Source organism: Rhinoderma darwinii, chromosome 3 (assembly GCF_050947455.1).
Source record: "Rhinoderma darwinii isolate aRhiDar2 chromosome 3, aRhiDar2.hap1, whole genome shotgun sequence".
In the NCBI taxonomy this organism is placed as follows: Eukaryota; Metazoa; Chordata; class Amphibia; order Anura; family Rhinodermatidae; genus Rhinoderma; species Rhinoderma darwinii.
Genome location: NC_134689.1, coordinates 19,515,786 through 19,529,268, shown reverse-complemented (window position 1 = coordinate 19,529,268; position 13,483 = coordinate 19,515,786). Strand labels below are relative to the sequence as shown.

The window sequence follows — 13,483 nt, the reverse complement described above, 5'->3', positions numbered from 1 at the left end:
CAAATTAAATTCTTGGAGGAGGATGGATGCTGGGAGGCAGATATGATACGGAAAATTGCATCTATAGATTTTACATTCGACGTAAACGCTTATGTCTCAGGGCTACTATATACTCATGAAAATTTTTAATGTTATAAGGGTTGTCCGAGATTCTAAAAATGTCTTCAAATAGCACTAACTTGTAAGAAACATATCAAGAAATAAATCTACCATTACTGTAATTACCATTAAAGGGGTTTTCCAGTTATAAAAAATTGTTGGCCTATTCTCAGGTTAAAACAATCCCTTTAAGGACGCAGCCTAGTTTGAGCCTTAACCCCTTCGTGCACCCGGACGTGCCATTACGTCCGGGTGCAGGGGGTGATGTTTGGAGCGCACTTACGCGCGGAGCGTGCTCCATATGCAGCGGGTGTCAGCTGTGTTTTACTGCTGACACCCAAAACTAACAGCGATCGCGCTGTCCCTGGCTGTTTAACCCCTCAAATTCTGCTGTCAACAGCATCTGAGGCGTTGAAAAGAGGGGGCGGCCCTCCGCCAGCTCATCGCCCCCCCCCCCTGCAACGAGATCGGGGGGTGACGACGCTTGTCATGTAAAACCCAGGGGCCTAATGAAGGTCTACCAATAGAAACTACAACTCCTCCCGCAAAAAATAAGCCCTCATACCACTCTTGACGGAAAAACTAAAAAAAAACTTATGGCTCTTGGAAGGCGGGGAGTAAAAAATGAAAAATCAAAAAATGGCTCAGTCCAGAAGGGGTTAAGGACGCAGGTAATTTTATTTCGTTTTTTCATCTCTGCATTTTGAAATCCCAAACCTTTTCATTTTTCTGTCCATTTTGGGGTACATATAAAATATTGTATCCTATCGACAGGAGAGGTGATAAATGTTAGATCTCAGGGACCCCCCTAATCACTAGAGCGACTGCAGTGAAGAGCAGCTGTATGTAGCAGCAGAGCACAGGATTTACCACTCCATACAACTGTATGGGAGATACCGTAACAGCTGAGTGAGAGCCCACCTCGGATGTGAAAAACTGTGGGGTATCCGTGCGGGACGCTTCGTCACTGATACCCCACAGACTACAGTCTTTGGAGGGATGCATGACACGCAGGAAAATTGAAATGTCCTATTTTTCAACGGACCGTTCACATGCTCCGTTGAAACAACGGTCGTGTGAACGACTCCATTGAAATACATGGGTCCGTGTGACGGCCGTTGTTTTAACGAGATTCACGTTCGTGTGAATGGGCCCTAAGTATATAAATACAGGAATAATATAGAAGCAGGATACCAAAAATTGGATGCCTGCAATGTAATATGTCACTTACTTGATAAATGTTAAAATCAGCAAGTCTAACCACAAAAGAGCTGGACATTAGTTTGGATTTGAGCTGTTCTAACGTTTCTGTGGGAAAAGATCCTTTACCACTGGATTCAGAGCCTGTAACGAAAAAAAAAAAAAGATATAAAAGTGCTGTAAATACTAATATATTTACCAAAAGTATGAGAACTGATGGTTACCTTTGTAAATACATTGAATTACTTATTTTGTGCTGTTCCCAAATTGCAGCCTGTAATATACTCCACAGCTGCATTCACAATTCTGCAGGACACTAAGTAAAAACTGTGGTACACAATTTTCTCGGCTTGAAGTCAATGAAGACAAAACACTATCAAAATGGCAGGCACAAGGTATGACGTGGATTGGAAAGAAAAAAAAAATAACGTGTAAATGAGCCCTAAATAAAACAATTGGTTCCCCACAAGTTTCTTCCTGCTTGCAGACCCCTGATACCCCAGTCTCAATTGGTACCAACAGACATCATGGTAGAAGGATTAATCATATAAAATCTCTGGGATAGGAAAGTTTCTATTTTAGGCTATGTTCACACCTAGTTTATCAGGAAACGCTCCCGACGTATACACTGGATGTATCTATAGGTTATAAGGGTTAGACATATGCTAAAATAATATCGGCATACCTTTATAACATAAGGGCATCCCGCTAAAAACGTTCACAGCGCAGTATACAATTTTTACAATGCAAGACAATGAGTAACGTATGCAATTGTATGGTAGCACACGCCTGGGCCATCCAATCAGGGTATATGTCAGGAGCATTTCCTAATACATACATCCAATATAGGGGGAAAAAACGAAATCTGAACCGAGCCTTAAAGCCGTTTTAGACTATTCGATTATCGTAAGAATTTTTGAATGATCGTTCGAATGTAAGAGATAAATCACCATGTGTAACGATCAAACGACAAAAGATAAAATTGTTGGGTTATCCGTGGATCGGTCACTTCTACCTGAATGAAAGATTATCATTCGTCGCTGCCACATGCCCTCGTCTAATCAGAAATCTTCCAGTCGTTAGCAGTTTAGAGATGAGGTGTGGGCAAATGACCAACGATCGCAGTAACACCTGAACAGCGAAAATCTTTAGCAATTATTGTCACGTGTAATAGACTGTCTTTCGAACGCAAACATCTTACTAAATCATCACTCGTCGCTCCTTCATGAAAGAATATCTGCCCATCTCGTTCGGAGGATGTGATCTACAGCTCCATATGTAAACGGTTTGGCTGATCACAGATAATGGTAGCATATTACTAAGATATGTCACAAATTACCGATCAGCAAGGGTCTGACCGCTGTGACCCCCACTGATCGCTAGAACAAAGTAGCAGTACTAGGAAAGTGCTGTGCCACATCACCTCCTGCTGGCCCCTTTCGGCATTTTGTCTGGCTAGTTATATACTGTATATGGCTATTATGAGAAATACCCTATTACGGCATTAGAGGGGGTCCCGTCATATATAACCGCCATGGATTATCGAGAGTGGAGAGCAACTACAAGAGTTTCTCTGGAGGGCCCAGCGCATCCATGGACAGACCCTTGGTTTCCCTAAAGAGGCTCTGTCACCAGATTTTCAAACCCCTATCTCGTATTGCAGCAGATCGGCGCTGCAATGTAGATAACAGTAACGTTTTGTTTTTTTCAAAAACGAGCATTTTTGGCCAAGTTATGACCATTTTTATATTTATGCAAATGAGCCTTTCTTAAGTACAACTGGGCGTGTTTAAAGTTATGTACAAGTGGGCGTGTATTATGTGTGTACATCGGGACGTTTTTACTTGTTTTACTAGCTGGGCGTTGTGAATAGAAGTGTATGATGCTGACGAATCAGCATCATCCACTTCTCTTCGTCAACACCCAGCTTCTGGCAGTGCACAGACACACAGCGTGTCCTCGCGAGATCACGCTGTGACGTCACTTCCTGCCCCAGGTCCTGCATCGTGTCGGACGAGCGAGGACACATCGGCACCAGGCGACAGAGGCTACATCGACTTACCTGCAAACGCCGATGCTGCTGCAGAATCAACTGTAGCCTCTGTCGCCTGGTGCCGATGTGTCCTCGCTCGTCCGACACGATGCAGGACCTGGGGCAGGAAGTGACGTCACAGCGTGATCTCTCGAGAACACGCTGTGTGTCTGTGCACTGCCAGAAGCTGGGTGTTAACGAAGAGAAGTGGATGATGCTGATTCGTCAGCATCATACACTTCTATTCACAACGCCCAGCTAGTAAAACAAGTAAAAACGCCCAGATGTACATACACAATACACGCCCAGTTGTACTTAACTTTAAACACGCCCAGTTGTACTTTTGCATGCCTCATTTGCATAAATATAAAAATGGTCATAACTTGGCCAAAAATGCTCGTTTTTGAAAAAAAAAAAACGTTACTCTTATCTACATTGCAGCGCCGATCTGCTACAATACGAGATAGGGGTTTGAAAATCTGGTGACAGAGCCTCTTAAACACCATATAATACCTTATTTGCCCTGTGGTGGAGCTGCAGGGGAATTGAACACTTGTTGTCAGGTTCCTCTGCAAATTACAGCGGATTGCTGGGGGTAGCAGCAGTTGGACATCTTGTGATCATCTTATTTTTGGGGAACCGTCTAACAAAAAAAAGAAAGACCAAACCGGAGAACCCCTTTAAAGGGTAACTAAACGCTCAACAAACTTCTGACATGTCAGAAGTTTTGATTGGTGGGGGTCCGAGCACTGAGACCCCCACCAATCGCTAAAACGAAGGGGCAGAAGTGCTCGTGTGAGCTCTCAGCCGCTTCGTTTCGGTTCAGCTTTTTCCAGAAAGCCGATGTATCGGAGTACGGGCTCATAGACTTTCTATTGAGCCCGTACTCCAATACATTGATTTCCGGAAAAAGCCGAACAGAAACGAATCGGCTGAGAGCTCACACGATAAATTCTAACGCTTTGTTTTAGCAATCGGTAGAGGTCTCAACGCTCGGACTCCCATCAATCAAAACTTTTGACATGTCACTATGACATGTCAGAAGTTTATAGAACGTTTAGTTCCCTTTAAGTAAACACAAGACAAGGCGTTGCATGCAAGTCTTACCTGGGTGCCCATACTGCTGGGATATGTTGGGCATGGATTTTGTAGGCAACCCAGAACCATGATCTTTCACCGCTTGCTTCAACATATCTGCATTACACATGAACTCCTGAAGTAATTCCTGTGCCCAAGAACATCTCGTCTTTGTGGCGTCTCCATAATACATCCAGTGGCTGCAGCTGTCACCTGGAAACGAGTCACACCTGAATATTTATACTGTATGGACTGACGGACACGGATCTAATTTTTATCACTATTTATTGAGAGCGTCAGAATGTAAATGTGAGATATTATATTGGGGCTTATTGATGAAAATATCTTCTGAAAAAGGGGAAGGTGGAGGTCATAGCGATAATCGAGCACCTATCATATCGCATTGACGATAGATTAAAGAAATTTTACTACATACCTATACATATGTAGGTACGCCATTAAAGGTGTTGTCAGGATTAGAGAAATATGGCTGCTTTCTTCCGAAAACAGTGTCACGTTTGTCAACAGGTTGTATGTGGTATTGAAGCTCCATTAATTTCAATGGAGCTGAACTGCAATACCAGACACAGCCTATAGACAGGCGCGGTTTGTAGAAGAAAGCAGATTTGTTTTTCTAACCCAGTACAACCCGTTTAAGACCAACGCCACGGGCAACTGTGTATATTCACAAAGGACTTGTTACCTGAAATTGATGTTACTTCCTTAGGTATTTTAAATTGTATAACTAAGAAAAATAAAAACAAAAAAAGCAAAAACATTAAGAACATACAAACCTTCCCGGTGATACGGGTAATAGTCCACTGTCAGATGACTAAACGACAACTGCATGGCTCCTCCGGTAATTCTCCTTTCCAAAACTGTAAAATAATGGTGTGGATTTATAATATATGAAATTAATGAGATAAATAGATAGACAGACAGATATGAGATAGATTAGATACATATACAGTATAATCGATACATATACAGTATAATCGATACATATACAGTATAATCGATACATATACAGTATAATCGATACATATACAGTATAATCGACATATACAGTATAATCGACATATACAGTATAATCGACACATACAGTATAATCGATACATATACAGTATAATCGATAGATGAGAGATAGATAGATAGATAGATAGAGATAGATAGATAGATATGAGATAGATAGATATGAGATAGATAGATATGAGATAGATAGATAGATAGATAGATAGATAGATAGATAGATAGATAGATAGATAGATAGATAGATAGATAGATATGAGATCGATAGATAGATATGAGATAGATAGATATGAGATAGATATGAGATAGATAGATAGAAGAGGGTGACGGATATCTGTCAGTCTATTTATACGTCTATACATAAATAGATTGATAGCAGATCGATATAAAACATAATGAATATATACAAGTGTGTACATTTTTACATTACAAACCTACATAAAACGTTGCTCCATTTCCCTATATGAAGACCTGTCTGAATAGATATGTAAAATGAATGAAAAGCCTTTGGATTTGTCACCTTTTTCATTGGAGTGAATGTCATCACAGATGTGCAGATCCAGGTGGGAAATAACTAGATGATAGGAGGTTTCTTTCACATCAAAATCTCCGAACAGCTTTAAAATAGCCTGGTTCTGCTCAGCGGTGGCGGAGGTTTGCTGGGTCTTCACTTGCTGGGTGCTGGTGGGGGGTGTCCAACTCTGAGCAGGTTAATAAAATGATAAGAGTTAACGTACAAAGAAATCATTTTCCAATGATAAAAAGATTCGATTACCAGGTCCCCAAAAACAAGCTGCACTCGCGCTAGGAAAGCTAAAGGGACCGTCTGGTTTCAGCAAATAAATGTTACTTTTTTTGTATAATTAAGGATTGTACAATTTTCCAATATAATTTATGTATTAATTCCTCACGGTTTTCAGGATCTCTGCTTGCTGTTATTCAGTAGGAACATTCATTGTTTACTTCCAGTGAATACAATTCTGTCCACGTTCATGTGATGGACACACAGGTGCTGGGATTGTTACATTTACAGTACGTGTATCAGAGCTGTGTCTTCTAACGATCCCAGCACCTGTGTGTCCGTCACACAAACCTGTAACGAGCAGTGCACATGTGTGTCCATCCCATGACCCCGATTTATAATCCAGCACGTGTGTCCATCGCAAGACCATGTAACAAACCCAGCGCCTGTGTCCATCCCAAGACCCTGTAACAAGCCATGCACCCATGTGTCCATCACATGACCCTGATTTTGAACCCAGCACATGTGTGTCCATCTCATGAGCATGGAGAGAATTGTATCCACTGGAAGTAAACAATAAATGTTCCTACTGAATAACAACAAGCAGAGATCTTGAAAACCGTGAGAAATCAATACAGAAAATATGTTGGAAAATTTTACAACTTTTAATTATACAAAGAATAACATTACTTTGATGAAAGTGGACAACCCCTTTAAGCATTACATAGCAGAAATCAATGAATGTCCAATGAGAAAAAATTGCCAGTGATCACCCCGACACCAGAGATGCTCTGCTATGGCTAATAGGGGGGGAGGGGTCCTAATAGGGAGACCCTTCATTAATGCCGAATGCCGTAGTAGTGAATATGGAAAAGAACCTTTTTCTACAGAATCCCTATTTCACTGATGTGTCAGTAAGGGTGGAGCTGGCTGGCTATGTGGGGGAATTCTCAACACGGTCATATAATGAATAAACAAACTCAACTCTGTATTTTTATCTATGGTTTTGAAATATTTTAGAAAAAAAATACAAAAAGTGCAGTTTAAAATAAAACTCAAAAGTAATTTAGTGAAAACCGATTTTACAATCTCCCCATCATACCCCAATCCTAGTCTACAGGAGGTCCACCAAATGAGAAGGAAGGAGAATAGAAAGCAGCTGTATAATTATAAGACTAAGCACATTGGCACAAATTGATGGGGCAAAATATTGGCAGGACTATACAGGAATAATATAAGATAATATAGCTGCCGTTTCAGGATGACAAACGTAAAATGGATAAATACAAACCTGCGCAGGCTCTGCTGAGGCGGCCATACTCTTTCTCTGCGTTGTGGACTTCTCTATTACTTCACTTAGGGACTTGGCGTACTGAACCATGGCTTTCAGCTGTGAGTCAGTCAGCACCCACAACAAATCATCCAGTACGAGTACCAGTTTTGATGCCAGTACATTACAATCTTTTAGCTGTTGAAAAACAAAAAAAGCATTAGATCACATAATAAAGGATTAAAGGAGTTGTCTCCCCAAGACAGTACATTTCCATACGACTAATTAGGGCATTTGGAAGATATATAAAAAAAAAAAAATTAAAAAAATGTGGCGTCCCCTGTTCGAGACCCCCCTCTTTGAACCAAAACAGGGAGCTGCCAAGTAATGGTAAAATAAATGAATGCCTTGGCTGGAATACAACATTTCCAAGAATAACCCAATCACTAGTCCTGGAGTCAAGGTCGGCTGTTATTGGTAATGATTTATCTTCATGAGATAACATATTAGTAAAATAATTTTGCTGGAGTTTGCAATACTTAAAAGAAAAAAATTAACATTTTTCACGCTGGCCACTAGGGCACCCATAGGACCTGTCACTAGGTCATAAAAGTTGACCTGGTTTATTGACCCAAATAGCACTTTCTCCCCAATTCCAGCGCGTTGGTTTTTTTCCCTTAACCCCCCCCCCCCCCATTCTGGAGATATTGGCCCACTGTTGTGTTGGCTCTCTATATGCCAATTTGATGTAGTTAGCCAACAGGGCGTGAACTACCCTCAAGCTGCCTCGCGCTGATTTCTCAGAGGCGGGGAAGCTAGCTCCACCCTTGTTGGCTAACTGCAGCAAATTACCATATAGTCAGCCAACACAACAGTGGGCCATATCTCTGGAATGGTGGTCTAGAAGAAAAACAAAAGAAAAACAGCGCTGAAATCAGGGAGAGAGAGATATTTAGGTCAGTTAACCAGTTTAACTTATATGACCTAGTGACAGGTCCTCTTTAACTAACACTTTGGTTTGGTGGCCATCTTTTCCTGTACAATGCAGGATCTACGCACTACCAGTACTTCTGCAGTATAGAAGGTGACCACATTATCTCCACAAGAGCATGTAGCTCTAGCGTGGTCACCAATGCCCTGGTAGAGAGTCTGTTAGGCTAGCCAGTGGTTAGAGAGCGTGAAGAAGTTCCCCATATATATATATATATATATCCCAATTGAAAGCTAAATGGTGTGAGGTTGTACTTGGTTTCCTAAAGGAGGAAGTGGAAATGCCCTTTAAGTAGGTGTCAAATTAATGCACTGGCAAGAGAAGGATATCAAAAATCATTTCAGTTTCTGTGCACCATGTTTTAAATTACGACTGATTTTTTCCCTCTAAGTAATTATATTGTGGAAGAGAATAACAGTTTTGAAGTGAACAGGATGACAGATGGCGGCAGCAAGAGAGATGGAGACTGCATGGCTCATAGAAAGAAAAGAAACATTCACACTCACTCTTCTCTTCAGCGTGACTCGAATTTTGGACTGATTGGTGATCAAGCGGACGGGTGCGCTCATAATTTCATGCTCACAACTCTGAATGGCATCTGCTTCTATCCGGATCATCTGCCAGTTTATCTCTTTGAATGTCAGTACCTAAAATTTGTTTTAAAAATATGTATAATAATAATAAAAAATAAAAATAAAACTGATACATTGTAATTGTAAAAAAAAAAAAAAAAAAACAACAACACAGTGCTGGAATCAGGAAGACCAAGATATTCAGGTCAGTAAACCAGTTCAACTTATATGACCTACATACATATTAAAACGATTTTGCAGCTTTTTTTTTTTTTAAATCCTTAAAGGGGTTGTCCAGAATTTGTAATACATGTCTGTGCCACACCTGTCCTCGTATACAAGGAAAGAAGTGGCTCTTCCAGCACATCCTAAAAAAGGTATACATTTATTTTGCAAACATGATTAAAAATGTCAAGATTAAACCGGTCTCAAATTTTTAATCATATTTGCAGATTCAATTGAAACATTTTGAAGGATGTGCTGGAAGATCCGCTTCTTTCCTTGTATGTATGGATTTTTCTTGTTAGCCTGCAATGCAAGCTCCCCTCTGCTGCACTCAAAGAGATGCATCTGGTTAGCACACTCTTTGCATTTGCTTTTCTTTTTAAGGGTATGTTCACACGGCCAAATTTCAGACGTATACGAGGCGTATAATGCCTCGTTTTACGTCTGAAAATAGGTCTGCAATACGTCGGCAAACATCTGCCCATTCATTTGAATGGGTTTGCCGACGTACTGTGCAGACGACCTGTAATTTACGCGTCGTCGTTTGACAGCTGTCAAACGACGACGCGTAAATATACTGCCTCGGCAAAGAAGTGCAGGACACTTCTTTGCCACGTAATTTGAGCCGTTCTTCATTGAAATCAATGAAGCACGGCTCAAGGTTTACGAGCGTCTCAGACGCCTCGTAAATTACGAGGAGGAGCTTTTACGTGTGAAACGAGGCAGCTGTTAACAGTCTGTCTTTTCACACGTAACTGCCTCTCAGCGTGTGAACATACCCTTACTAGTTCATACCTGTCCATAGGTTGTGTGTGGTATTGCAGGTCATCACCATTCACTCCAATTAAGCCAATCAGCAATACTAGACACACCCCATGGACAAGTGTGACATTGTTAGTTTTAAAAATCCTGGACAACTCTTCTTTAAAAGGAATACTAAGGCTATGTTCACACGGAGTATTTTGCCGAGTTTTTTGACGCGGAAACCGCGTCGCAAAACTCGGCAAAAACGGCCCGAGAACGCCTCCCATTGATTTCAATGGGAGGCGTCGGCGTCTTTTTCCCGCGAGCAGTAAAACTGCCTCGCGGGGAAAAGAAGCGACTTGCCCTATCTTCGGGCGCTTCCGCCTCTGACCTCCCATTGACTTCAATGGGAGGCAGAGAAAGCGTATTTTGCGCTGTTTTATGCCCGCGGCGCTCAATGGCCGCGGGCGAAAAACGACGCGAAAATCGCCGCGAAAATCGGCGTGCAGGGAGAGGAAAATCTGCCTCAAAGTTCCAAACGGAATTTTGAGGCAGATATTCCTCCCCCAAAATACTTTGTGTGAACATAGCCTAAAAGTATAAAATAGACAATAATAACAAAAAGCAACTCCTTCCTTAGTACCCTCCTTTGACTCTATCCTGTCAGATACAGCCATCAAAATTGAGAAATATATAAAGAACTCTTCTATATGTTACATAGTTACATAGTTACATAGTTAGTACGGCTGAAAAAAGACACATGTGCATCAAGTTCAACCAAGGGAAGGGAAAAGGGAAGGAAAAATTTCTACACATAGGAGCTAATACTTTTTTGTTCTAGGAAATTATCTAACCCTTTTTTAAAGCCATCTACTGTCCCTGCAGTGACCAGCTCCTGCGGTAGGCTATTCCATAGATTCACAGTTCTCACTGTAAAGAAGCCTTGTCGCCTCTGCAGCTTGAACCTTTTTTTCTCCAGACGGAGGGAGTGCCCCCTTGTTTTTTGAGCGGGTTTTACAAGGAACAGGATATCACCATATTTTTTGTATGTGCCATTAATATATTTATATAAGTTAATCATGTCCCCCCTTAGTCGTCTTTTTTCAAGGCTAAATAGGTTTAATTCTTTCAATCTTTCCTCATAACTTAAATTCTCCATGCCCCTTATTAGCTTCGTTGCTCTTCTTTGTATTTTTTCCAACTCCAGGGCATCCTTTCTATGAACTGGAGCCCAGAACTGAACTGCATATTCTAGATGAGGCCTCACTAATGCTTTGTAAAGTGGTAATATTACATCCCTGTCCCGCGAGTCCATGCCTCTTTTAATACACGACAATATCCTGCTGGCCTTTGAAGCAGCTGATTGACACTGCATGCTGTTATTGAGTTTATGATTTACAAGTACACCCAGATCCTTCTCAACAAGTGAATCCGCCAGTGTAGCGCCCCCTAGGACATATGATGCATGCAGGTTGTTGGTACCCAGATGCATAACTTTACATTTATCTACATTAAACTTCATTTGCCAAGTGGACGCCCAAACACTTAGTTTGTTTAAATCTGCCTGTAATTCATGAACATCTTCCATAGTCTGAACTATATTACATAGCTTGGTGTCATCTGCAAAAATAGAAATAGTGCTATTAATCCCTTCCTCTATATCATTAATAAATAAGTTGAATAATAGTGGTCCCAGCACTGAACCCTGGGGTACACCACTTATAACCGGTGACCATTCAGAGAAGGAATCATTGACCACAACTCTCTGGATACGGTCCTTGAGCCAATTCTCAATCCAATTACAAACTATATTTTCTAAACCTATAGTCCTTAATTTACCCATTAGGCGTCTATGGGGGACAGTGTCAAATGCCTTTGCAAAGTCCAAAAACACTAAATCCACAGCGGCCCCTCTGTCTAGACTTCTGCTCACCTCTTCATAAAAACAGATTAGGTTAGTTTGACAACTTCTGTCCTTAGTAAAACCGTGCTGGCTGTCACTTATAATGCTATTTATTGTCACATAATCCTGTATATAGTCCCTCAATAGCCCCTCAAACATTTTCCCCACGATGGATGTTAAGCTTACTGGTCTATAATTACCCGGGGAAGACCTAGAGCCCTTTTTGAAAATAGGCACCACATTTGCCCTGCGCCAGTCCCTTGGCACTATACCAGTCACTAGAGATTCTCTGAATATTATGAAAAGGGGGACAGAAATAACTGAACTAAGCTCTTTAAGAATTCTAGGGTGTAACCCATCTGGTCCCGGAGCCTTGTGCACATTTATTTTATTTAATTTAGCTTGGACCATCTCTACATTCATCCAATTCAGTATATCAACCGATATATTAACAGCACTGGCACCGGCTACATCAGCTGCTCTTTCTTCTGTTGTATATACAGAGCTAAAGAACCCATTTAGTAACTCTGCCTTCTCTTGATCCCCTGTGACCAACTCCCCATTACCATTATCTAGGGGTCCTACATGTTCAGACCTTGGCTTTTTTGCATTTATATGCTTGAAGAATTTTTTAGGATTTGTTTTACTATCCTTGGCCACCTGCCTTTCATTTTGTATTTTTGCTAATTTTATTACATTTTTACAGATTTTATTAAGCTCTTTATATTTTACAAAGGCTTCAGATGTACCCTCAGATTTGTATTTTTTAAATGCCCTTTTTTTGTCATGTATTGCCCCTTTCACAGAAGGTGTAAGCCATGTGGGGTTTAATTTGAGTCGTTTATACTTGTTACCTGTAGGAATAAATTTTGCACTATAATAACTCAAAGTAGATTTGAAAATCTCCCATTTATCATTTGTTCCATTATTTGACATTAGTTCTTCCCAGTCTATATCCTGAATTGCAGCCCTCATCCTGGGGAAATTGGCTTTCTTAAAATTAAATGTTTTTGCCCTCCCAGCCTGCGTTTGTTTTTTACAGTATAGGTAAAATGTAACTATATTATGATCACTGTTACCGAGGTTTTCACGAACATTGACATTCCCAACAAGCTCTGCATTATTAGAAATGACCAGATCCAACAGAGCTTCACCTCTAGTCGGGTCTTCCACAAACTGGCCCATAAAATTTTCCTGCAACAGGTTGAGGAAATGTCTCCCCTTTGCAGTTGAAGCCGAACCATGACACCAATTAATATCCCGGAAATTAAAATCTCCCATTATCACTACAGTACCCGCCTGTGCAGCCCGCTCCATCTGTTTATATAGCTGAACTTCCATCTCCTCAGTTATATTGGGGGGTCTATAGATTACACCAAAAGTAATTTTTTCAGTGTTTACCTCCCTTTCTAGTTCCACCCACAAGGTTTCAACCTCCTCACAGTCTTCACCCACTATTGTCTCTTTCACACTCGCCTTCATATCACTTCTCACATACAGACATACACCACCACCTTTCCTATTTGTCCTGTCTTTACGAAAAAGTGTAAAACCCTGTAGATTTACCGCCCAGTCATGTGAAGAGTCCAGCCATGTTTC

The 13,483-nt window shown here is 41.0% G+C and overlaps 1 protein-coding gene across 1 annotated transcript in view; it reads right to left on the bottom strand.

Annotated features, from left to right (window-relative positions):
* BLTP3B (bridge-like lipid transfer protein family member 3B) overlaps positions 1–13,483 on the bottom strand; it is an 83,674-nt gene that overhangs the window by 32,331 nt on the left and 37,860 nt on the right. Inside the window, exons 6-11 of the mRNA XM_075856077.1 lie at positions 8,947–9,087; positions 7,471–7,647; positions 5,958–6,138; positions 5,203–5,286; positions 4,439–4,621; positions 1,331–1,443 (exon numbers count right to left, since the gene is read on the bottom strand). Of these exons, the coding sequence (XP_075712192.1) occupies positions 1,331–1,443; positions 4,439–4,621; positions 5,203–5,286; positions 5,958–6,138; positions 7,471–7,647; positions 8,947–9,087 (879 nt within the window). The remainder of the gene's footprint in view (positions 1–1,330; positions 1,444–4,438; positions 4,622–5,202; positions 5,287–5,957; positions 6,139–7,470; positions 7,648–8,946; positions 9,088–13,483) is intronic.